Raw genomic sequence first — 26,697 nt, 5'->3', positions numbered from 1 at the left:
TTAAAATAAACTTTTTTAAAAAGCACAAAGTTGCTTGGCTCCTTGTTTGTTTGTGTCAGCAGCAGTTGGTGCTCTAACCTAGGAAGCCTAGAATCGGAGAAAATTTGGAATCTTGAGAGCACACTTCAGAGAGAGTGGAAGGGCGTTGCTTCAGGAGGGGAGGAGATGATTTTACTGGATAGAGTCTGGAAATCCCCTTCAGGGGTAATCAGCCCAGGTGTTCAACCCGTTTGTTAACTATGTCCAAATGACTCAAAGGACAGAAGGAGGGCTTGGACACAGTCCAGCGGTAGTTGTACAATGTAGTCTTTATTTGCATTGGAAACCACATTCCTGAATTCTTGAGAGGAAGGCTCTGGCTTATTCTGGGCATCTTTGACTAAGAGGGACCCCAAGCCTTCTAAATTAACAGTCACTGCCTCCTTTTGAGACTTTCCAGGCAGTATCTACAATGATCAATTTGATGGCCTTCCACCTAAAGCCCTCAGGAAAGGCCTTGTTCTTGGAAGGAGGCCTTTGTAAGCCACTTTTCTCTCCTCCCCCCACTTCATCCCAAATGTGTCATTTCCCTTTGTTGCCATGTATCCCCTTAAGGGGGATAGAGCATGAGCAGCTTTTTCCTTCAGATGCTTTTGACTGACCCAACCCGACAGTATTGCTTCATTGTGTCCCAGCCTGTTTCTGATGGAAAAAAAAAAATGTTTCCATGCAGTGAGGCAGTTTGAGATTCGTAGAGAGATGTTTCTGCCCTTCCCTGAAGGTGGGAAAAGACTGTTCAGATTACTCTTATCTTCCTTTGGCCGCCATGTTGTGTTGGAAACTCCGGCAGCTCAGTTTCACTCCTCTTTGCAGTGGTGAAGAAGCCTGGCGCACCAGTCATCCAAGAGCCATGTTGTTCTCAACCTCTTTTCATTAGTTAAAAAAAAAAAAAAAAAGAAAATGAAAATGAGAGGAGGCCTTTCTCAACCTTTCACTTTTTAGTGCACCTCCCAGCCTCTTGGGAGGCCCTTTCACTTGAGTGACAGGCCTAACCTCTTCTAGCTGCCAAACTTTCTCTGCTTAACCTGACAGTGGCTACAGTCTTTCGGCTCTTCGGATACCTCTGCTCCATTCTGGCCACTGTATCCGTCCCTTCCCACTCCCATGTCCCTTCTATGGTATATTTTTGTGCAAAACCCCATTAATACCAGCAATCAAGATTAGGTCCCAGGAACCTCCGATGTGCCCTTTCCCGGGAAGTACAGTGGATTACTGTAACTGTGATAACGATTGATTACTTTGTAAGCAGGCACTGTTTTCAGTGTTGGTTTGTATTGTTGAGTATTAAAATCCTTAACAACCCTGTGAGAAAACTAAGGTAGAGAAGTTTAGTAGTTAGCCGTGGGAAGAAGGGAAGCAGAGAAAGGATTCAAACCTAGGCATTCTGGCTCTTACACATTCAGTTCTACAGAAAAGTCCAGGCTTTTTATTTACATCCTTGTCTCATCTTGGGATCACAAGTAGGTGATGGAGAAAGACAACAGAAAATCAGGCCCACAGCCTTAAAAGTTTGCTATTTAAATAGATGAGCAGCCTCTGCTTGCGTTTATCACAGGGGTGGGAACGCCGGCTCCATCCCTAGCCATCCTGTGTGGGCAGGTTCCCAAAGTGGTGTTTGCTAGAATTATGATTACAAAGCAATTTCTATTTGTACAGATCTTTTTTCTCTTTCAAAGCACTTTCACATCTTAAATTGTATTTGATCTTCATAACAACCCTATGAAATAGAGCCAAAAGTGGCATTAACCAGATTGGTAGGGGGAAACATTTTTAAATTCACTTTTTTTTAAGTGATATTTTCTTTTTATTTATTTTTTAATGTTTATTCTAAGACAGAGGGATAAGCAAATGGGGGGGGGGGGGCGTGCAGAGAGAGAGGGAGAGAGACAGAGGATCCCAAGCAGGCTCCTTGCCGTCAGCACAGAGCCCACAAGGGCGGCCTGAACCCACAAACTCTGAGATCGTGACCTGAGCCCAAATCAAGAGTCGGACGCTTAAACAACTGAGACACGCAAGTGCTTCAAATTTACATTTTAAATCTCCACTGGCTTAAGGTACTGTGGGGAAGAGACAACACTAATGACCGTAATCTTTGCCCTCCAGGAACTTCCAGTCTCCTTAGGGGTATTGTGCGTATATACAGATAACTACAACACAAAGTGAAATGAACAGCGAAGGAAAGAACATTAAGAAAAGAACCCAGAAGAGGATGGGAATGGGTGACCAGGAAGGCTCAGAAAAGGTTTCATGAGGATGTGGCATTTGAATAGCCAGCTAGGGTGGGGAGAGGGCAGGTGTTCTGACTAGAGAAAGCCCTGTGAGACAGCAGGAAAGCACGAGTAGGAGAGCTCTGTGTAGGGCGAGTAGAAGAGACAAGACCAATGAGTCACCTAAAGTCAGTCCGCCCACCTCTGGTACTCTTTGCCTTAGCCCCGTTTTGTATCCTTGAAAGCACATATGTGACTCACAAAGTAGTTTATCTGTTTTCTTGTTTTTGCTTGTTTCCTTCACTAGAGCGTAAGCCCCGTAAGGGCGGGCACTGTTGCACTCTCCATTGTTTCCCCGGGGCCTGGCACTCGGTACGCTCGCAGTGTTTGCCGAGTGAATGTTGCAGTGGTCCAGGAGGGGTAGCAGCGGAGCTTCAAAGGCAGGCTGGACAGGCTCCCTAAGATGAGGTGCCAGGGTACTAGGCAAGTTGGAGTAAAGGTCAAGAAGGAATCTGAGAAGACAGCAGTGCTGATCCATCACCAGGCCAGGAATACAGGAGGAGGAGCAAGTTTGAGAGAGAGAGAAACCGTGTTCTGTTCTAAACACATTGCCCAACAGGATAGTGGCTCCTACCATGGGTCTCTCTCAGGTTTTCTAACTCCTAAGCTTGAGAATGTGCTATCCATTAGACCACTCTGTGACTTCTGTCAGAGAATAAACTGGACTTTTCCAGAGAATTCTCTGGAGTAATACATCCTTTGTACTTTTCCATAAGTGATCATCTTAGCCTTAACTTGTTAGGTAGCACTGTTCTTCTAAAGACAGCACTGTGACCAGACCTTGGGGCCACAGGAAACTGCCTTAAAATTCCTCACCCCTGTTGTATCCTGCTTGCTTAATGAATGACTCCTCCCTATGAGAACTGAGAGGATGGTAATTCCTGGATAGATTGTCTTTATAAGGAGAAAAGTTTGGCAATGTGATTTCCTGTGTATTTGTCCTGGAATCCAAGATTCCAGTAGTGCTAGCCTAGATGGCAGTGGCAGCCACCTAGAACCCACATGTCGTAAGTTTTCCGAAGTAAATATGAGGGCATCCCCCCAACTGCCTTTGCCAAGCCAAAAGGCAGAATCACGGCTTTATTACACCTTCTAGAGCATGTGGTCAAGGCAGCTTTCCATTTGGCTGCTTTGGTACTGGGGTTGTTTACATGTTTCAATAAATGAGTTATGCTTATTGAAGTTGGCTGGCTAGGAGTTCAGAATAAATGACATATGACCACAATTATACCACTCACCGGGAAGAGCAGAGTTCAAAAGGAGAGATTTATTTGTGTAATAACCCTTTGGTGGAGAAGAGAGGTACAAAACTTTAGTATTCTCTTCTCAGGTGGGTGCACAGTTGTTGAAACCTGGGAGAATTGGGGTGTCACTGTTCCTGGCTTTCTGATGGAATCAGACATAAAGAGATGCCTATCTAGTAAAAGCATGTATGTGGGAGTGCTTTGCACAATTTCAGAAGAAGAAAGGAAGCTGAAAATAGTGCTTTTTAGAAAAATGTAGAGATCAAAGAAGTTTTCAGATGCTCTCCATTTCCTCTTCAAGCATAAAGAATCCATTGGAGCATAAAAGATCCCTGGTCTCTGCGCAGAGGAAGTAAAAAGTTCTTTCATGCAGGAGCACCTGGCTGGCTCAGTCAGTGGAGCATGCAACCCTTGAACTCAGGGTTGTGAGTTTGAGCCCCACATTGGGTGTAGAGATTATTTAAAAATAAATCTTTTTTTAAAAAGTGCTTTCATACTCAAAATCTTTCCTACCTTTTAGTATACTTTTTGGGCTGCTGTCAGACTGTCAGACTGTGTGTGTGTGTGTGTGAGAGAGAGAGAGAGAGAGAGAGAGAGAGAGAGAGAGAGAGAGATTGATTCAGTCTTCCTTGTGATAGGCAGTGTTCATTAGAAGGGCATGTTGAGATAGTAGGACTCCACAGGTAGTCTTTAATTTTCCTCTTCCTCCTGTTTGTTCCCTGAATGTACATGGAACATTCTATAATTCTACACCGGTTTATGTGATAATTTACAGAACAGTGATGCTGCTTACTACTTCCACCCCTTGTTACTGCCTTCTGATTCATTTGACTTATTCCTTCATTCTTCAAACTGTCTCCCAAGTGTTAACATCCTTTTAAAAATCATTTGAGTTATTTTATCTTATGTTGGATTTTTTTAAGTTTATTTTGAGAGAGAGAGAGAGAGAGAGAGAGAGAGAGAGAGAGAGAGAGAGAATCCCAAGCAGGCTCCATGCTGTCAGCACAGATCCCCATGTAGGGCTAGAACTCACGTACCATGAGATCCTGACCTGAGTCAGACGCTTAAAATTGAGTCAGACGCTTAACTGACTGAGCCATCCAGGCACCCCTTACATTGGATTTTTAAAGCTTTGTTTAAAATAAAAATATGCTGCGGCACCCGGGTGGCTCAATTGGTTGAGTGTCTGACTTCGGCCCAGGTCATGATCTCGCGGTCCGTGAGTTCGAGCCCCGTGTCGGGCTCTGTGCTGACAGCTCAGAGCCTGGAGCCTGCTTCAGATTCTGTGCCTCCCTCTCTCTCTGCCCCATCCCCACTCATGCTCTGTCTCTCTCTGTCTTAAAAATAAATAAAACATTTTAAAAAATTAAAAATAAATTAAAAATAAAAATATGCAGGACGCCTGACTGGCGTTGGAAGACGCAGTTGGAAGAGCATGTGACTCTTGACTCTTGATCTCTGAGTCGTGAGTTCAAGCCCCACACTGGGTGAAGCAATGACTTAAAAAAATGAAAACCAAGCAAAAGAAATGCGTAGTATAAAAGGGAGATCTTCTGAGAAAGATACTCCCCCAGAGAAATTACTATGAAATTTAGTGTGTATCCTTTCAGGCCTGCTCAAAAATGCTCTGAACTTCCCATTCTTCTTGGTCTTGGGGGCCTGGCAGTAGAGGCAAAGCAGGAGCAGCCAGGATCACTGGGTCACGTCTCTCATCTGTATCTTCAAGTCAGTGATAGATTGTTCCATCCCTGTCCTTCCTCAACAAAATTAAACATAACCATATAGACAAATCTGTGGGTTTTTCATAACATTTAACAGTCTTTTCTGTTTGTCTTGGCTACTGCAGCATACATAAAGGGAACAGTGGGCGTGGCCAAACTTTGGAAGGCTTGGAATTCCAGGACTAGTTTTAGATTTTAGGCAAGGACTTACAAACAAAGTCTCTTCATTATCAAAACATTGAGTTTATATTGTTTTAAATGGCTCTTAACTATATAAGATGGCTCAGAGACAAACTATATTTTTTAAGTTATTTATTTTGAGAGAGAGGAAGCACACGTGGGAAAGGGAGCGAGAGAATCCCAAGCAGGCCCTGTGCTATCAGCACAGGGCCCAATGCAGGGCTCGAACTCATGAACCATGAGATCATGACCTGAGCTGAAACCTAGAGTCAGGACACTTAACTGACTGAGCCACCCAGGTGCCCCAAGACAAAACATTTTTAATTATATTTGTATTTCCAGGTCCTTGGTTTTATTTGTTATGAGATCTGTTGATAATAAGTGAGCCTTAACGGGCTTCATGTGTGCCTCTAGTTTTGCAGCTTTCCATCTTTTCCATAGTGTTTTAGACATTTATATTAATCTGTTCAGTAAACATGGAGTTTCTACCATGAGCCAGGCATATGCTTTGAAGCAAAGAGTATACCAAATGGTGAACTCCTTAAGGACAGAGCCCAGGTTTAACTCATTCTTTTAAAGTCTGTCTATCCTAGCACTGTCTTTCCTTGCAGGTGGTCAGTGGATGTTTGTTGAATTAAGCTCACATCCTGCCTTTCTCATGCTGTTCACATGAGCTGAGCTTAAGCAAAAGCTTTTTTTTTTTCCCCAGAAAGGAAACTCCCATCTTTTGACTTATGTCATGTTTCTTACTATGTTCTCATGACCTCTCACCTAATAAGAACAAGCTTTGTTCAACTCCCTTTTCTATAGTTCCCAGGACTTTGCTCCTGAGATGTCTAGAATAGCCTTGTCCAATAGAAATACAGTTCAAGCCATATATCTAATTTAAAATTTTATTTTATTTTATTTTTTTAACGTTTATTCAGTTTTGAGAGGCAGAAACAGAGTGTGAGCTGGGGAGGGGCAGCGGGAGGGAGACACAGAATCCGAAGCAGGTTCCAGGCTCCGAGCTGTCAGCACAGGGCCTGACGCGGGGCTTGAATTCACGGACTGCGAGATCATGACCTGAGCCAAAGTCGGCGGCTTAACTGACTGAGACACCCAGGCGCCCCTAATTTAAAATTTTAGTAGCAATACATAAATAAATAAAATTTTAGTAGCTACATTTTAAAATGTGAAAAGGCGGGTGCCTGGGTGGCTCATTTCAGCTTGGGTTTATGCAATTGAGCCCTGAGCTGGGCTCTGTGCTAACAAGGCGGAGCCTGCTTCAAGTCTTTCTCCCTCTCTCTGCCCCTCCCCCACGTGTGCACACACATGCACTCTCCAAATAAATACTTTTTAGAAATATAAATAAAATGTAAAAAGAAACAAGTACACCAATTTGAATAATTTAACCCAATATATCCAAAATATTCCAGCAATTAATTTAAAATATTAATATTTTACAATTTTTTATTCATATCGTCTTCAAAATCCAACGTGTATTTTTCACATACAGCACTAGCCACATGTGGCTATGGTTACCTTACTAGACAGCACAGGTGTAGAATTTTTTTAAAATTCATGTTAGTTAACATGTAGTGCAGTATTGGTTTCAGGAGTAGAATTTAGTGCTTATCCCAACAAGTGCCTTCTATAATGCCCATTACCCATCAAGTATAGAATCTTTGAATTTTTGTGTACTTATCAGTAAATAGACAAGCCATAAAAGTATTCATCTTAAATTTATTTTGAGAGAGAGATCACGAGTAGGGGGGGGGGGCAGAAAGAGAGGGAGAGAGAATCCCAAGCAGGCTCTGCACTATCAGCAGAGCCGGATGTGGGGCTTGATCTCATGACCCATGACATCATGACCTGAGCTGAAATCAAGAGTCAGATGCTCAACCGAGCCACCCAGATGCCATGTGCTGTTTCTTTTTAAGCTATTCTTAGATTTTTTTTTTAATCTTTAGGTAAAGCCCATATTTCAAAAACCAGCAAGTCTTTTTCTTAAAATGCTTGTAAGCCATTCTTTGCTTGTAAGCAATTCTTTGGTCGTGGGGAGCATCATCAACCTTCCTTTTCATCTCTTCCTGTGTCCCTGGCTCCCTGGAATCTAAATGGGATTTTCTTTTTGCTCTTCTCCCTTTAATGCCATATCTCCTACAACACTGACCCCACACTGTGTTCCCCTGAAACTTGAATATTTACATTACCTTAGCTTCTTGTGCAAGCATTCTATTGGAAATGGGGTTCCATTTATTAATAAGGCTGACATTGCATCATCTGAGACATTTCAGAGTATTGGAGTAAGAAGTTAGTTAAATATGTAAAGCCAGATTTTTAGCTCATATCCCTAAAAACCATAGGAAACAATGTGATTGATACAGATGAACAAACATCTTTTAAATAACTGATTTTTTTGCCAATGACAAGCTAGTAAAGCCGTATTTGGTACGTAGGTTGAAGAACAAGAAAGGGTTGACTGCCAAACCTTGGGCTCATGGGGAGAGAATACTGTGATAAGAACATATGGAGCATGTTTTAAAACAAAATTTTGGACAGGAATTCAAGTGTGATAAACATGGTGGTCAGAAGAATCATTGGTATGTATACTGCAAAAGAGTCCACAGAGCCAGTGAGGAGGCGTTTCAGACAAATTTAAAGCCTAGACTAGAGCTCTTAGCCCTGTACTATGGCTTTGCTGTAAAAAAGTGGAACACAGACATGCGGAAGATAATAAGCAATAATTAGGAAGCTAGGATTGTAGCATTAAGATGTTCGAAGTAACTTAGCTACATTGTAAGCTTCTTCAGACTATGTGGTATTGACTCCTACATCATTAACATCTAGTTCAATGCCTGGCACTGAATAGATACTGCCTGAATGAACGAATGAACAAACGGAGATGTCTAGAATACACACCTGTCCAACAGAACAATCCCTGTCCAATCCACAACAGTGAATTGTGGATACATTTGCTAGGTTCTAAGCGACAGGTTAAATAAACGAGAAAAATGTTGTAGATTAGTGTTGTTGGTAGGGGCAAAGTTAGAATCAAGAGGGACCGAATGGGAAGAAACAGGTTCTACAGCTTAAGGAGCTCTTGACAAGAGCACAAATGAAGGAGAATGAAAAGGCTTGAAAATAAGCAGCCATTTGAATTTACACTGTACTTACTGCCTATAGGGGGTGCATCCTGGCACTGTGGGATGTGAGTGACAACATAGTTCTCCAGTTACCCAGTAATCTAAGATATTACAAGTTCAAAGCTTCTGGATCTGAGGGCACCTGGATGGCTCAGTTGGTTAAGCGTCCACCTTGGACTCAGGTCATGATCTCACAGTTCCTGAGTTTGAGCCCTGCATCGGGCTCTGTGCTGACAGCTCAGAGCCTGGAGCCTGCTTTGGATTCCATGTCTCCCTCTCTCTGTCCCTCCTCTGCTTGTACTCTGTCACAAATAAATGAACACACACACACACACACACATATATATATACATATATATATATATATTTTAAAGGTTCTGGATCTGTATGCCCAGGAAGTTAAGATTCTACTTTGTCCTGGCTGATTGGCTGTTTTCTCTACACAAAGTACATTTCCACTGACACCGCTTTATCTTGATCAGCTTCTTTGTATTAGTTTTTAAGTTAAATCACAAGTCTGATACCAAAAATTTTGTTACCCTACACAGACAAAAAAATATTTTCCATGTAAATGTTTAAAACAAGTCTGCAAATATTTAGGTATCTACACACATCAAATAATGCAGTTGTGGATCATAACAAAGACTCTATTCATATAAGTGAATGGACCCAGAGCTGTGTCAAATTGGGGCTTTCTTCTAATATTCACCTGCCATTGATTTCATGAGATGTCAAATTAGAAATACACTTGTCACCATTGGACATGAATTCCTTTCTCAAATATAAAATGATTTATACTTATGACTTTCTTTAGCTTCTCTTTTAGCAATGTTCCTCAGAATTAGCTTAACCCCTGGTGAGTTACAGGTCTTCATTAATGCTGGTTCAATTAGGGAAATTGTTTCAGTCTCTGGATATCTTCAATGTAAAATAATTACTTTTAACTTTATTTTGTAAAAACTATTATCTGATTATTTTTCAAGTACACTTGGGTTAACAAAATGCAGCAGAGGGGTGTGCCTTTTAGCAACTGAACAGACCACTTTTTACATTCCTTAGAAATAAGATATGGCTCAGTATTTTAAATCATAGCAACAGTTGATAAGAAAAACAGCAAAAAGGTAATCATTTCCATATGGAAAGAAAAGGAAGAAACCAGTGAAGCTGTGAACTGTCATTTTTCCATATAAAAAATAAATCACCACTGGTAGATTTGGCAGAAAGGGCCAACGTTTGTATTTATTTCCCATTTTACATGTGTTAATACATCGCATGAGATGTGTTTTATTGAAATACACAATTACCCTCAAACTCAGTTGCCAATTTCCAAGTGTGTTTTGTTCTACTGAGTGAAACCCACATCTGTTTGTGTCCATTTCATCAAGAACAGGATAGTATCTCAACTTCATGAAATTTTGGTGAAGTTCTTACACATTTTACTGAAAAGCACAACATCTTCCACACCAGATAAATACCTATAAGTAATCTGAAAACACTAGTTGAATAAAATCAGTTTCTTTTCTTGTATTCAAGATGTAAAAGAAAAACTGACCCAGTTTTCTGATGGATAGAAAATTTCAGAAAAGCAAACATTTACTTCCTTTTGTACTTAAGCATGGTATACATTTATTTAAAAAAGCATAATATACATTTATTAACAAGATCTGATATTTATTTTTAAATAGCTGCTTGATGTGGAAAATCTTACCCTGTTATAGAATATTCAAAATAGATGTTCATGCTCTAGCATTTGACAATAGCTCCCTCTTATGGTTCAAAGCATTCACTTCAGAGGGGAACACAAATACAGAACTGCCAATTTCTTAAGTTTAAAAGTGTGTAGTGAAAGTTTAGCCCATATTTAATGAATCCTTTCTGGAATAAAGGGAAGATTTAGAAAAAGAATATTCCCCTTTCTTGTATAGTTCCATAGTTCCAACATCTCAGCAAAGTGTTTCCAAATTTCTTTATTGAAGCACCATTATTTTTCTTACAAATAAAAATACCAAGTGTTTTCATTGAAAAGATACTATTTTTCATTTATTTTCATTAAAATTTTTTTTTAAGTTTGTTTGTTTGTTTATTTAAGTAATCTCTACATCCAGCATGGGACTCGGACTCATAACCCCCAGATTAAGAGTCACAGGCTCTTCTGACTGAGCCAGCCAGGCACCTCAAAAACATGCTATTCCCATTTAAGAGGTTTCCCTCCAGGAGTACCTGGGTGGCTCAGTCGGTTAAGGTCCAACTCTTGGTTTTGGCTCAGGTCATGATTTCACAGTTTGTGAGTTCAAGCCCTGTATGGGCTCTGTGCTGACAACGTTGAGCCTGCTTGGAATTTTCTCTCCTTCCCCCTCTCTCTCTGCCCCCACCCCCCTTGCTCACACACAACACTCTCTCTCAAAATAAATAAAATAAACTTAAAAAAAAGGTTTTCCTCCTTTTCTTTTTTATCTTTTATTATAATCTAAGGTAACATATAGTATAAAGGTTTTCCTTGGGAATGCAAGCTGGTGCAGCCACTCTTGTAAACAGTATGGAGGTTCCTCAAAAAACTAAAAATAGAACTACCCTATGACCCAGCAATTGCACTACTAGGCATTTATCCATGGGATACAGGTGTGGTGTTTTGAAGGGACACATGCACCCCCGTGTTTATAGCAGCACTATCAACAATAGCCAAAGTATGGAACCAGCCTAAATGTCCATCGATGGATGAATGGATAAAGATGTGGTATATCTATACAATGGAGTATTACTCAGCAATGAAAAAGAATGAAATCTTGCCATTTGCAACTATGTGGATGGAATTGGAGGGTATTATGTTAAGTGAAATTAGTCAGAGAAAGACAAAAATCCTATGACTTCACTCATATGAGGACTTTAAGAGACAAAACAGATGAACATAAAGGAAGGGAAACAAAAATAATATAAAAACAGGGAGGGGTACAGAACATAAGAGACTCATAAATATGGAGAACAAACTGAGGGTTACTGGAGGGATTGTGGAAGGGGGAATGGGCTAAATAGGTAAGGGGCACTAAGGAATCTATTCCTGAAATCATTGTTGCACTATATGCTAATTTGGATGTAAATTTAAAAAAATTAAAATAAAATAAAATGAAATAAAGGTTTTCCTCCTGGGGCGCCTGGGTGGCTCAGCCAGTTAAGCATCTGACTTCGGCTCAGGTTGTGATCTTGCGGTTTGTGAGTTCGAGCCCCACATTGGGCTCTGTGCTGACAGCTCAGAGCCTGGAATCTGCTTCGGATTCTGTGTCTCCCTCTCTCTCTGCCCCTCCCATGCTCATACTCTGTCTGTATCTCTCAATAATAAATAAACGTTAAAAAAAAATTAAAAAAAAAAGTTTTCCTCCTTTTCTGTGGTTATGGTATGCCAAAGGAAAGAGCATTCACCTTTGTTACTTTAACAGGTAGGGATCTGAACACCTTACAGAAAAAGTAATATTGAAAATTGTTTAGCCCCAAAATGACCTAGGGTACTTTTTCTCCTTTGTTGGCGATCAGAGATTGCAGTAACTGGCAACAACTTGTTCCAACAATGTGAAACTGTCCAGAAAGTCCTCTTCTTCAATTCCAAATTTTGTGTACTGATGAATGTAGGCTCTGACGAAAGAAACAGAAAATGTAAAATAAAAAAAAATCTCAGAGAAATTAGTAACTCCTAAAATCAAACCATAAATAGAACTGTCCTAGTTCATGAATAATTGAAGATGGAAGAATCTCTTAAATGTCTTATATTTATTTCAATGTTTATTCCAAAGATTAGTAAACTTTGAAAGTTTATGTCAAGCTCCCCGCCTTTTTAGTATCCAAGAGAGTGACAGTAAGAAGCACATAGGAAAAAGAAGCATATTCAGATTTGGTTATCTAACCAAGCACATATTGAACACCCTACAGAGATGACTGGGTTCAATACAAACTCTAAAAGGTGCCTGAGAATTTTTACCTAAGGCTTGAAATGCATTAATCTAGTGCTAGGAATGAACTGAAGTCTCCCAAGTATTTTTCAGACATTTACTTTGCAGTTATACCAGGTGGTTCTTTTAATACCCCGTACCCTCCAAATGTTCTGAGGTAGGAGAAATATTAAAAAGAATGCCAGGGGCAGACATGGATTAAATTGATGTAATAAGAGCTGCTGCCATTTAAGGGGGGTGGGAAGTGAACGATATCAGAAAAGGACAGAATTCACTGCTGTCCTTTTGGACGGGGCTTGTGGAATAGCCACGTGTGGAAAGGGGGAGCCCTTGGGAATCCTGGATAATCAGAGTAGAGGCCTTGCCAATTAATATGAGGAATTATGCTTTGACAAGTAATTGTGGCAGAGGTCAGGAGACCTGATAACTCATTTCTTAGGATCAAGCAGACATTTTGTAGTGGCAAATGGAGTTAAACTTGCAATATTTCTTGCTGAACAAGATCAGGATCTCTTCCATTCTTCCAAGGATCTTATTTTGGAATACTATTTTATTGTCCCAGCCTTATAATGAAATTTCTACTTTAATTTCATTTCATTTGGAAACTACTCCTTTTATCAACAAGAGTTAACAGCAATGTGGTAGGTATTTTTACATGATTATCTCACTTAATCCTCTTATTTTGGACCCATTGTGCAGAAAAGAAAATGATGCCTGAAGTAACATGACTGAATTTCACACCTACAAAGTAAGCCATGCTTGCTCCATGTTGTAGGTTGAATGTTTGCGTTCCCCCAAAATTCGTACATTAAAATCTTACCCCCAAGGTGAGAGTATAAGGAGGTGAGGCCTTTGGAAGGTGATAGGTCATGAAGGTGGAGCCCTCATGAATGGAATCAGTGCCCTTTTAAAAGAGGCCCATGAAAGATCTTTGCCTCTTTGGCCATTTGAGGACACAGGGAAAGACATCACCTATGAACCAGGAAGTAGCTCCTCAGTAGACATCAAATCTGCCAGGACCATTTAATTTGGACTTCCTAGCCTCTAGAACTGTGAGAAATAAATTTCTGTTGTTTATAAGATATGCAGTCTGTGCTATTTTTGTTAGAGCAAATCAAACAGACTAAGACATTCCAGATCCTGCTTTCTGTTTTAAGATTTATATTCCTAAGGGTAGAAAGACTTGTAGATTTCTGGGCACCTGGGTGGCTCAGCCAGATAAGCATCCGACTTTTGATTTTGGTTCAGGTCATGATCTTTCAGTTTGTGAGATTAAGCCCCCCATCAGGATTTGTGCTGAGGGTACGGAGCCTGCTTGGGATTCTCTCTCTCTCTCTCTCTCTCTCTCTCTCTCTCTCCTGCCCCTCCCCTGCTCACATACACTCTCTATAAATAAATAAATAAGTAAATAAGTAAATAAATAAATAAATAAAACAAAGAAAGGTTTGTAGATTTATTTTTTACTTACTTTGAAGCAAACATATTCCATGCTTTGCCCACAATTGTATCAAGTGGTTTTAGTAAGAACTGGCTATTGCTGACCAATGCTGCAGACTTCTCATATTTGCTAAATGCTCGCTGGGTTTTCCACACATTGAAAGCATTAACAGGTGCTAACCAAGAAGTATAGAGTGCTGGATCTTTAAATCCTCCTAGAGTAAAACAACATTAAGCCATTTTTCATACCATAAATCATTAATTTTAGAAACAAATTAATAAACAGATTTTTCTTATTTTAATATTTAACCAGAAATCTTTTGTTTTACCTATTTAAAACTAGTTTATAGTGCTTTTAGATAAATGACCCATAGACATTGTAAAAAAAATAGTAGTAATTCACACCACTCAGAGAAGTATTAAGAAGAAAATTTAAGTCAACTGAACAGGTGAAATGTCACCATCCAGAGAAGATTGTGAACATTTTGTTGACCCTCTTGTGTATATAATTTTACAGACACGCTGTTCTATAATCTATGTTTTCATTTACCAGTATGGTGTGAACCTCTTTATCATGTCAATAAATATCACTCATATTTAAAGCCTTAGTATGTGAATATACCATAATTTATTTAACATATTTCCTACTGTTGGGCATTTAGGTTGTTTCCACATTTTTGTGTGAAAGATACTACAGTGAATATCTTTGCAAGAACACCTCTCTGTACCTATGTCATTTGTTGTGGGTAAATTTTTGGAAGTTTGATTACTTTATATATTCTCTTATTAATTCTCTTGATTTAGAATCTAAAATGAAGACTATGAAGAAAATGTTCTGAGGTAGGAGAAAGTATACCATCTGATGGACCTGAAATGATCTCTCTTTAGTTTTTACTTTTTTATCTAAGGTGCATTACAGATTATTTGGTCTTCTTTCTATCATAGCTAGAAGCAGCCAATTTGATACTGCTAAAATCATCAAATAAGGATAATACAAACCTGGAGATTCGCCATAGAAACAAACTAATAAGAGTACTGCTCTTTGAACCTCCTGAAAATTTTGTAACAAAATGCTTGTCACAGAGATCCTAGTTGTGCTACATTACCTGTTCTCCCCTTCTTTAGTAACAGAGCTCCCCAATTTTAACTGTGCTCATGACACCCTTGCAGCTAGTTGTAGCACAAGATTCAGTCCCAATCAAAGCTATTCAAACATGAGTGTGGTGTGCGACCCTAGGAAAAGGCAGCATACCCTCCTTTGCTCATTCCTATGTGATTTGATGGCTGAAGCTCAAACAGAGGTCTTGGACTATGAGGAGGAAGCCATGGGACACCCGGGTGGCTCAGCTGGCTGAGTGTCCTACTTTATCTCGGTCATGATCTCACAGTTTATGAATTCGGGCCACTTGTCAGGCTCTGTGCTGACAGCTCAGAGCCTGGAGCCCACTTCAGATTCTGTCTCCCTCTCTCTGCCCTTCTCCTGCTTGCACCCTGTGTCTCTCCCTCTCAAAAATAAATAAACATTAAAAAATTAAAAAACAAAAAAACCAAAAAAAGCAAGAGGAGAAAGCCATAAGGTGAGGACAGAAAGAATTTAATCTGTATCTTGTTTCAACTACTTCTATTTTTTGGTGTCCAGTTACATAATACTGATACAATGCTTACACTTTGCTACTAAAACACAGTTATTATTTTCCTTTCTTTAAAAATAAATTCAGGGGGGAGGCTGGGTGGCTCAGTCGGTTGAGCGTCCAACTTCAGCTCAGGTCATGATCTCACGGTCTGTGAGTTTGAGCCCCCGCATTGGGCTCTGTGATGACAGCTCAGAGCCTGGAGCCTGCTTCGGATCCTGTGTCTCCCTCTCTCTCCGCCCCTCCCCCACTCATGCTCTGTCTCTCTCTGCCAAAAATAAATAAACATTAAAAAAAATTTAAAAATAGATTCAGGGACTTCCTTTTTTCCTAAAATTTTTTATTTTTTTGAGAGAGTACAAGAGGGGGAGGGGCAGAGTGAGAGGGAGACACAGAATCTGAAGCAAGGTTCCAGGCTCCAGCTGTCCACACAGAGCCTAACATTGGGCTCGAACTCATGAGATCATGACCTAAGCCAAAGTCCAACGCTTAACTGACTGAGCCACTCAGGCACCCCAGGGGAGGAACTTCCTTTAAAAAACAAACAAACAAACAAAAAAACGTGTACCATGTACATGAGCAAAATGTACATCTTAATTTTCACCTTAACTTCTGCTTACCCAGATCTGCACTATGCACATCTTTCCCACGAAGGATGACCAAGTTAGCAATGGAAGTGTTAAAATGAAGCTCCCTGTTGAGAGACACTTTACCAAGAGTAGGAAGTCCTGATAAAGGAGGCCGAACCTGCCAATCAATACCTACCAAAGGAAAAAAAGCAAGAAATTTTATAAATCACTTTGAGCAACAAGAGAAAGATGTATTATGGCAGGTATATTTTACATATATTTTTATTTGATAAGTAAAAAAAATTGTTTTTAAGGTTTTTATTTATTTTTGAGAGAGAGAGACAGAGCATGAGCAGGGGAGGGGCAGAGAGAGAGGGAGACACAGGATCTGAAGCAGGCTCCAGGCTCTGAGCTGTCAGCACAGAGCCCAATGAGCCCAATGCAGGGCTCAAACCCACCAACCGTGAATCATGACCTGAGTCCAAGTTGGACGCTTAACCGACTGAGCCACCCAGGCTCCCCAAAAGTTGTTTTTTTCTACTAAATGTTTAAAAATTTTTACCTGGTTGACCAAAATGATTCAAACTATTAAGTCCCGAGAAAGGGATGAAATACTCTGCATAGGGTGTTCAAGGATGGTGGTAGGTGCATACAATGGATTTCTACTCAGGAATAAAAAGAAACTACTGATACACATAACAAACAACATGGACACATCTCAAGAGCATTATGCTAAGTGAAACGAGTTTGACTCAAAAAAATTACGTACTGGATGATTCCATTTATAGGACATTCTGAAATAGGCAGAACCATGGGAACAAAATTCAAATCAGTAGTTGCCAGAGGCTGGAGTGGAGGGAAGAGACTGCCTACAAAGGAGCATGAAGGAACTTTTTGGGATGATGGAAATACTCTATCTCAGTTGTCATAGAGGTTACTATAAGTTTGTCAAAATTCATAGAACTATACACCTAAAAAGGGTGAACTTTGCTCTATATGCCTGTATGAACAAACAAAACTCATACAAAAATGTTAAGGGATGTAGAAACACAAAACAAAAACAGGATTGAAAATTGACTGGTTATAGGGAAATATTAAGAAAATACTTTAAAAAGTTTTTTTTCTTAAATATTTATTTTTGAGAGAGTGAGTGCGAGCAGGGGAGGTGCAAAGAGAGAAGGGGACAGAGGATCCAAAGAGGGCTCTGCGCTGACAGCAGTGAGTCCAGTTCAGGGCTTGAACTCATGAACTGTGAGATCATTACCTGAGCTGAAGTTGGAAGCTCAAACAACCGAGCCACCCAGGTGCCCCTAAGAAAATACTCTTAAATTATACATAGGATAGGGATAAAATTCAGTGTTCGTAACAGACTGATTTTCAGCAAACAGAGAAATACAACAAACCAAAAATTTTGGCATGCTGAACTCAGTAAGAAGACAAGCCAATTTAAGAATTAGAAAGATGTTTGAATAAACATTTCACCAAAAAAGATAATCAAACAACTCTACCGAGCACATTAAAAGATGCTTAACATCACTGTCATTAGGAAAATGCAAATTGAAGGGCATGTGGTTGGTTCAGTCCGTAAAGTGTCTGACTCTTGATTTTGGCTTAGGTCAGGATCTCACAGTTTGTGATATCGAGCCCCACATTGGGCTCTGTGCTGACAGTGTGGAGCCAGCATGGGATTCTCTCACTCCCTCTCTCTATGCCCCTCCCCTGCTCTCTTTCCCAAAATAAATAAATAAACATTAAAAATGTAAATTGAAGGGCATCTGGGTGGCTCAGTAGGTTGAGTCCGATTTTGGCTCAGGTCACAGTCTCGTGGTTCATGAGTTCGAGCCCTGTGTTGGGCTCTGTGCTGACAGCTCAGAGCCTGGAGCCTCTTCGGATTCTGTGTCTCCCTCTCTCTCTGCCCCTCTCCTGCTTGTGTTCTATCTGACTCTCCCTCTCTCAAAAACAAATAAACATTAAAAATTAAAAAAAAAATGCAAACTGAAACCACAAGGAGATACTACTTCATACCTATTAGAATGGCTATAATCAAGAAGACTAACAATATCAGATGTTGGCAAGGATGTGGAAAAACTGAAACCCTCTTAAACTGTTGGTGGGAACGTAAATGGTGCAGCCACTTTGGAAGGGTTTAGCAGTTTTACAAAATGTTAAATACATACTTATCCTTTGACCCAGCAATGCTACTCCTAGGTATATAATCAAGAGATTGATGGGGTACCTGGGTGGCTCAGTCGGTTGAGCGTCTGACTTTGGCTCAGGTTCGTGGGTCTGAGCCCCACAACAGGATTGCTACTCTCAGCACAGAACCCACTTTGAATCCTCTGCCTCCCTCTGTCTGCCCCTCCCCCACTCACATTCTCTCTCAAAAATAAATATTTAAAAAGTTAAAAAAAGATTAAAAACATATGTGTACACAAAAACTTGTACACAGATGCACACAGCAGCATTATTCGTTACAGATACAAAGTGAAAACAAGCCAAACGTCCAGTCAACTGTTGGACATCTAATTTTTTTTTTAACGTTTATTTATTTTGAGACAGAGAGAGATAGAGCATGAACGGGGGAGGGTCAGAGAGAGAGGGAGACGCAGAATCTGAAACAGGCTCCAGGCTCTGAGCTGTCAGCACAGAGCCGACGCGGGGCTCGAACGCACGAACTGCGAGATGGTGACCTGAGCTGAAGTCGGACGCTTAGCCAACTGAGCCACCCGGGCGCCCCTCAACTGTTGGACATCTAAATAAAATGTCATATGTCCATCTGATGGAATACTATTCAGCAATACAACAAACAGATTGAACTACTGATACATACTACAACATGGATGAACCTCAAAGACATTAAGTGAAAAAGATCAGGCCCAAAAGACTATTTATTGTATAATTTCATTTATATGATATGTCCAAAATAGGCAGATCTGTAAAGACAGAAAGCACACCAGTGGTCATTTGGGACAGGGGGTAAAAATGGGAGCTGACTGCAAAATGAATACAAGGAACTTTCTGGAGTGATGGAAATGTTCTACAGCTGGCTTGTGATAATGATTGCACAACTCTGCAAAGTTATGAAAAAAATCACTGAATTATACACTTATCATAGGTGTATGTGGTATATAAATCACACCTCAGTAAAAATATTTAAAAATTTGTGACACGCTGGGGCACCTGGGTGGCTCGTTGGTTGAGCGTTAGACTTAGGCTCAGGTCATGATCTCACAGTTTGTGGGTTTGAGCCCCACATTGGGCTCTGTGCTGACAGCTCAGAGCCTGGAGCCTGCTTCAGATTCTGTCTCCCTCTCTGTCTGCCCCTCCCCACTCACACTCGGTCTCTCGCTCTCAAAAAAATAAAAAATTAAAAAAAAAATTTATGACATGCTATAAAAGCTGTACTTGTTAGATAATTCATCACTCTATATTACTCAAAAATAAAAGGTAATAAACTCTATCTAAAAGTTACAAAAAGAAAAAAGAAATGAAGCCATTCTAAAGTTAGGCCCTTGAAAAATTAATGTTCAAGAAGTGAAAAGGGGGAAAAAAAAAGTGAAAAGGGAAAAGTTAAGCAAATAAAATTTATTTATTTATTTATTTATTTATTTATTTTTAAACTGTATCTAGAAAACTTTGCTCTTTTTTTAAAAAAATTTTTTTTTTTAACGTTTATTTATTTTTGAGACAGAGAGAGACAGAGCATGAACGGGGGAGGGGCAGAGAGAGAGGGAGACATAGAATCCGAAGCAGGCTCCAGGCTCTGAGCTGTCACCCCAGAGCCCGATGCGGGGCTCGAACTCACGGGTCGAGATCGTGACCTGAGCTGAAGTCGGACGCTTAACGGACTGAGCCACCCAGGCGCCCCTAAGCAAATAAAATTTAAAATGAGAAGAGAAGTAACCAAAAAAAAGCATTATCGGAAATAAAAATAAATCCAGATGGGTTAAAAAATTTAAATATTAAATATAAAACTATAAAAAATGCTGGAAAATACTAAGGAATATTTTATATCTTAGGCAAGGCTCAGAATCTATAACATAGGAAGATATATGGGTTTGCTGACATAAAAATGTAAAACCTCCATATGATGAAAAATACTACACAAAAGACAAAAAAGATGGACAAAAATACTTGAAACCCATGTGACAAAAAAGGGTATAAATCCATAATATTATTTTCCTTCCATCTAAGACACCACTGATTATAAAAAAGATTATCAAATTATGTCAATTATTCACTTAGATTATTAAATTTTATACTTATTGAAATAGTTCTTTTAGAGTAAATTAGGTTTGGATTTTTAAAAATTAGATCATTCTTGAACATCCATAAAAAATATATGTAACAAAATAAATTGGTTAAAGTTTTCCTAAAATGTTTTCACATTCAGTGGCTTTATCACTTTTTGACTCAGCATTAATGATGCCAGTGTTTTTTCACCCATTATTATTCTCTGTCCCTCCAGAACATCTTTAAGGGAATCCATGAAAACACTAAGTCACTGGCTCCTAAATTAGCTTTCCTATCCTGTAGAGCACCACTGCCTTTGACTCCTGATCAAGGAATGTTGTTAAACTTGTCTGTTCAGCATGATTAACTGCCTCTTCTGTACTGTAGCATAAAACTAAAGGTTTATTTTCTAGAGAGGATATGATTGAGGGTCTCTGGTCTGGAGAACACAAGGCAGAGTTAAGGGTAAGGAACTAGAGAGATCAAGCAAAACCCAGAAAAACCATGACCCCTCTCCTCCCCTCTCCCTAGAACCCTTGGGCTTTGCCTAAACCTTCTGAACAGAACATTCAACACAGGAGACAGGCAAAGAGAATATCCAGGATGACAAGTGTACCCTGGTTAGAGAGGGCAAAAAGTCCAGATTGAAGCAGAGCAGATGGCTTTAGGAGAGATTTCTTAAAGAAGATGAAACTGATACAATATTTGAGCTTATCAAGAAAAAAATTCAGGCACCTTGGTGGCTCAGTCAACTGAGCATCCAACTCTTGGTTTTGGCTCACAGTTAGTGATTTCGAGCCCCACATCAGGCTCTGTATTGACAGTGCAGAGCCTACTTGGGATTCTCTGTCTCCCTCTCTCTCTCTCTGCCCCTTCCATAGCCATGCTCTCTCTCACCCAAAAATAAATAAACATTGTTTAAAAAAGTTCTTAGGGTATTTCTAATACACAACTATATTTGAAAACCATGTTTTAAAAAAAATATTAGGGATGCCTAGCTGGCTCAGTGAGTGGAGCATGTGACTCTCTATCATGGGGATGTGAGCTTGAGCCCCATGTCGGATATAGAGATTACTTAAAAAAAGTAAAAGAACATCTTTTAAAAAAAGAAAAAAAATTAGATAAGTTATTCAACTTAGGACTGAATTGACAGGTACACAGAAAATGTAAGCAAACAAGAAAACAAGGCAATTATTAACTCCAAAGAAAATAAAAAACTATACAGGAAAGGAAAAGTAATTACAGGGTACTACATGGCTCAGTTGTGAATAGCATTTACTTGGTCACGATAATGTAAAGCTGAATACTGTTTTAACCCAATGATGACACTACTATGTTGGAAGGTGGGGAAGACAGAAGGGTGTTTGCAGGGTTTACATTGTGGGAAAAAGCTAAATCCTAACCTTCCACATTTTGGAAGTAAATAGGTAATACCTAAACAATTGAAAAATCAATAGATGGCAATGAAGAGATAAACACAGTAAAAGAACCAGCAAAAAAGTTTTGAAAATGGTTGCTCCTGGGAAGGAGAAAATACAGGAATTTTATGGAATGATTGTTTTAACAACTGGCTTTGTAGAATTACTTGACTCTTTAATCTATATGCACATAATAAATTATGACACATATATAGTAGAAAACTATGTAGCCATTAAAAAGAATAAGGCATGTCCAAATTTAATGAATTGGAAAGAAGTCCACAAAATATTGTTATATTGAAAAAAAGCTATAGAGGCAAAAAATACATATAATGTGATGCCACTTTTATTTAAATTTTTACGTTTATTTTTGAGAAACAGAGTGTGAGTGGGGGAGGAGCAAAAAGAGAGGGAGACACAGAATCCAAAGCAGGCTCAGGCTCTGTGCTGACGGCTCAAAGCCTGAGCCGTCAGCACAGAGCCTGATGCAGGGCTCGAATTCATGAACCATAAGATCATGACCTGAGCCGAAGTCAGACGTTCAACTGACTAAGCCACCCAGGTACCCCATTTTTTATTTTTTTTAAAGTTTACTTATTTATATTTGATAGAGAGAGAGTGGAAGAGGAGTAGAAAGAGAGGGGGGAGAGAGAGAATCCCAAGCAGACTCCACACTGTCTGTGCAGAGTCCCACACAGGGCTTGATTTCACAAACCTGTGAGATTATGCATGACCTGAGCCAAAATCAAGAGTCAGACACTTAACCAACTGAGCCACCAGGGTGCCCCAAGCATGCAATTCTTTTTTTTTTTTTTTTTTTTTTAATTTTTTAAATGTTTATTATTTTTGAGAGAGAGACAGAGAGCAAGCAGGGGAGGGGCAGAGAGAGAGGAAGACACAGAATCGGAAGCAGCCTCCAGGCTCTGAGTTGCCAGCACAGAGCCCGACGCGGGGCTCGAACTCACAAACCACGAGATCATGACCTGAGCCGAAGGCGGCCGCTCAACTGACTGAGCCACCCAGGCGCCCCCCAAGCATGCAATTCTTGATCTTGGGTTTGTGATATTGAGTCCCATGTTGGGGGTAGAGTTTACTTAAAACAAACAAACAAACAAACAAACAAAATTATAATTTAGCTTGACTCAAAGAGCTAAGCCAAAGCCATGAAAAATTATTCCCATGTCTTATATTTTTATCAGGAGACAGCCAGGATGTGCCCTGCTGAATTGTTATGGACCTATGACTTCTTTGTGCCTTCCGTTTCCCCCTTTTTAAGGGGGCTGTCTACCAGTTATGCTATGCCTGGTCCACCATGGTCTACTGATTGGAGGCAGGGGGAAGAACTGTACTCAAAGAGCTATACTCAAAAAATCTCACCTGAGGAGTGTAAATCCACCATACCTGGACCTGCTTTTAGATGATAAGATTCTGGAATTTAGCTTGATGTGCTATAGGGAAATAACTTTTGAAGCCTTTGGGAGGGGTTAGGTCTATTCTCCATATGGGAAGACGTGATTTAGTAGGGGACAGAGGGTGGAGTGGTAGCCAGCCTCCAAGATGAATGCCATTGATCTTCCCTCTGGTACTGAAGCCCTTGTATGGTCCCCTCCTACATGCATAGGGCTGACCTCAATAACCAAAAGGATGGTGGAGAAATGATGTCCTGTGGGGGCACCTGACTGGTTCAGTCAGAAGAGTATGTGACTCTTAATCTCAGGATCATGAGTTTAAGCCCCACATTGTGGGTAGAGATTACTTAAGTAAAAATAAAACTAGGGGCGCCTAGGGGGCTCAGTCCGTTAAGCATCCGACTCTTGATTTCAGCTCAGGTCATGATCTCACAGTGAGTAGGATGGAGCCCCGCAGAGGGTTCTGTGCTGACAGTGCGGGGTGTCTCCCTCCCTCTCTCTCTGCCCCTCCCCTGCTTGTGCGTGTGTGCGTGTGTGTGTGTGTGTGTGTGAGTTTCTCTCTCAAAATAAATAAACTTTAAAAAAATAAAAAGGGACATTTGGGTGGCTCAGTTGGTTAAGCGTCTGACTTCAGCTCAGGTCATGATCTCATGGTTCATGAGTTCGAGCCCCGTGTCGGGCTCTGTGCTGACAGCTCAGAGCCTGGAGCCTGCTTTGGATTCTGTCTCCCTCTCTCTCTGTCCCTCTGCCACTTGCCTTCTGTCTTTTTCTCTCTCTCAAATATATATAAACATTAAAAAATAAATAAATAAAATAAATAAAACTAAAACTAAAAAAAAAAAATAAAATAAAAAAGATGGCATGTGACTTCCAAAGCTAAGTCATAAAAGACACTGTAACTTCTGCCTGGCCCCCTCTGGGATCACTCATTCCTTCTGTTGCTAGGACATATGGAAACAGATACATGGCTGATAGTGATATTAATAGGGTCAATCTTCAGATGGAGTCGTCTGGTAATATACAAAGATTTTTAAAGCTATTTGTTTCAACCTGGTTAGTACATAAATATATTTATTCATATATCTTCACATATATGAAGATATTTATATGTTCAAAGCTCTAACTATAACTATGAAGAAATGTTGATACTCAGAGTCCCGCATGAGAAAATGACTAAGCAAACTGTGTTTTATTGACCTAAGAGAGTTCAAAGCAGCACGTCTTCTACCATACTCTGAGAAACAGTGTGTTCCTTGAGATATTAACAGGTATTACTAGAAAAACAGGTACTGAGGCCAAAAAATTGGGGAAGCATTACTTTAAGATGTGAACTTTCTATTTATCTTCAAACCTCAGACACTATAATCTAAAATCTATAAGGTTTCACTAGTAAGTAAATGTAGAAGAAATCCACTTTCATATTATTGAAACCTAAATTATTGTTATTTGTGGTAAAACATATGCTACTAAAATAATACATAGTGGTGATTTCTAGTTAAACATGACAGACTGAACATCAGCTTGTCATAAACAAGAAAAAAGGGAAGAGAAGAGGAGACAATAGCAAAAAAACTTTGGAATCTGGAAAGCAAATGAATCAGTGGTGACTGACTTAGCAAGCAGGGGAAGCTTAGAATGTCTGCCCACAGTGGAGAGGTCCTGGGAGCAGACCAGCCACTTCTAAAAGAGAAGGAAACAAGAGGATTTAGTTAAAAATCTGTATGAGGGGCACCTGGGTGGCTCAGTTGGTGGAGCATCCGCCCAATTTCACCTCAGGTCATGATCTCACGGCTCATGAGTTTGAGCCCCACATCAGGCTTGCTGCTGTCAGCACAGAGCCCACTTCGGATCCTGTGTCCCCTATTTCTCTCTGCCCCTCCCCTCCCCCTCTCCTACTCATGCTCTCTCTCAAAAATAAAATAAACTTAAAAATAAATAAATAAAAATAAAAATCTGTATGAGAAGTGGTGAGAACCCTAGACCCTTCCCCACTCCCTGCAGCAGAGGGAGTGCCCCCCCCCCCCCTTCATCCTAAAAGGCTTCTGCTCCAGAAAGGCTAAACCAGTCAGGCTCTGGCCTCAGTAAAACTACCTGCTGGGCCCTATGTTCCAGGCTCTGAAGGTAAAACAGTAAACAAAACAGAATCCCTGCCCTAATAAAGCTTACATTCTACTAAGCTCAATGAAAGATCCACATTAAGGAATTACAGAATTCCAGGGACAAAAAGGAAATCCTAAAAGATCCAAGAGAAAACAAAACGGGATTAGGAATCAGATTGACGTGAGACTTCTCGTGTGTGCGTGTGTGTGTGTGTGTGTGTGTGTGTGTGTGTGTGTGTATAGCAGTGGTATAAGAAGATTCAATTCTCAATTTCACATTAGGAAGGCAATTGGTAATATCTAAACCTAGAACACAAAATAAGTAATAATATAAGCAAGATACTTAGAAATATGGAGGCAAATTCCAGAAGAGACAGCCAAAACCATTGACAGTATTTTCATCTGGGTAGTGGGGAAGTATAGGCCAGGGAGCTGCTCTTTTCCTCATTATAAATACATACTGGACAATTACTTGGCTTTATCTAAAAAAATTGAGATATAATTTACATACAATGCAAAGTAAAGATATAAGTATATACTTAGATGAGTTTTGACTATTTGTTTTTTTTAAGTTTATTTATTTATTTTGAGAGAGAGAGAGTGTGTGTGCACAAGCTGAGGAGGGGGAGAGACAGAGAGAGAGAGAGAGAGAGAGAGAGAGAGAGAGAGAGAATCCTAAGCAGGCTTGGTGCTGTCGACAAGAGGCTCATCTCACAAACCGTGAGATCATGACCTGAGCTGAAATCAAGAATCAGATGCTTAACCAAGTGAGTCACCCAGGCGCCCCTTGACTATTTGATTAAAAAAAATTTTTTTTTATATTTATTTTTGAAAGAGACAGAGCATGAGTGAGGGAAGGGCAGGGAGCGAGGGAGACACAGAATCTGAAGCAGGCTCCAGGATCCAAGCTGTCAGCAACAGAGCCTGACGTGGGGCTCGAACTCACCAACCGTGAGATCGTGACCTGGGCCAAAGTTGGATGCTTAACTGACTAAGCCACCCAGGAACCCCAGACTATTTGATCTTTTAAAAAAATTTTTTTTCTTTTAATGTTCACTTATTTTTGAGAGAGACAGAGAGACAGAGGCACAAGTAGGGGAGGGGCAGAGAGAGACAGAGACACAGAATCTGAAGCAGTCTCCAGGCTCTGAGCTGTCAGCACAGAGCCCAACGCAGTGCTCGAACTCATAAACCATGAGATCATGACCTGAGGTGAAGTCGGACGCTTGACCAACTGAGCCACCCAGGTGCCCCTGATTTTGTAAAAATTATGTTCATATATTACTTTGATAAAAATAAAATAAAATAGGGGCACCAATAAAATAAAATTGGCTGGCTCAGTCAATTGAGTGTGCGACTCTTGACCTCAGAGTAATGAGTGCGA

The 26,697-nt window shown here is 40.1% G+C and overlaps 1 protein-coding gene across 5 annotated transcripts in view; it reads right to left on the bottom strand.

Annotated features, from left to right (window-relative positions):
• Positions 1 to 11,022: 11,022 nt before the first annotated feature.
• Positions 11,023 to 26,697, bottom strand: part of TUBD1 (tubulin delta 1) — a 33,031-nt gene continuing 17,356 nt past the window's right edge. For all 5 annotated transcript variants that reach the window (XM_060646573.2, XM_060646572.2, XM_060646571.2 and 2 more), the window contains 3 exons: positions 16,206 to 16,346; positions 13,986 to 14,169; positions 11,023 to 12,203 (listed from right to left, as the gene is read on the bottom strand). In XM_060646573.2, coding sequence (XP_060502556.1) covers positions 12,101 to 12,203; positions 13,986 to 14,169; positions 16,206 to 16,346 — 428 coding nt within the window. In that variant the 3' untranslated portion in view covers positions 11,023 to 12,100. The remainder of the gene's footprint in view (positions 12,204 to 13,985; positions 14,170 to 16,205; positions 16,347 to 26,697) is intronic.

The sequence above is a fragment of the Panthera onca genome, chromosome E1 (assembly GCF_046562875.1).
Source record: "Panthera onca isolate mPanOnc1 chromosome E1, mPanOnc1 haplotype 2, whole genome shotgun sequence".
Classification (NCBI taxonomy): domain Eukaryota; kingdom Metazoa; phylum Chordata; class Mammalia; order Carnivora; family Felidae; genus Panthera; species Panthera onca.
Note: the sequence above shows the minus strand (reverse complement) of the source record. Positions and strands in the feature narration are given on the sequence as shown.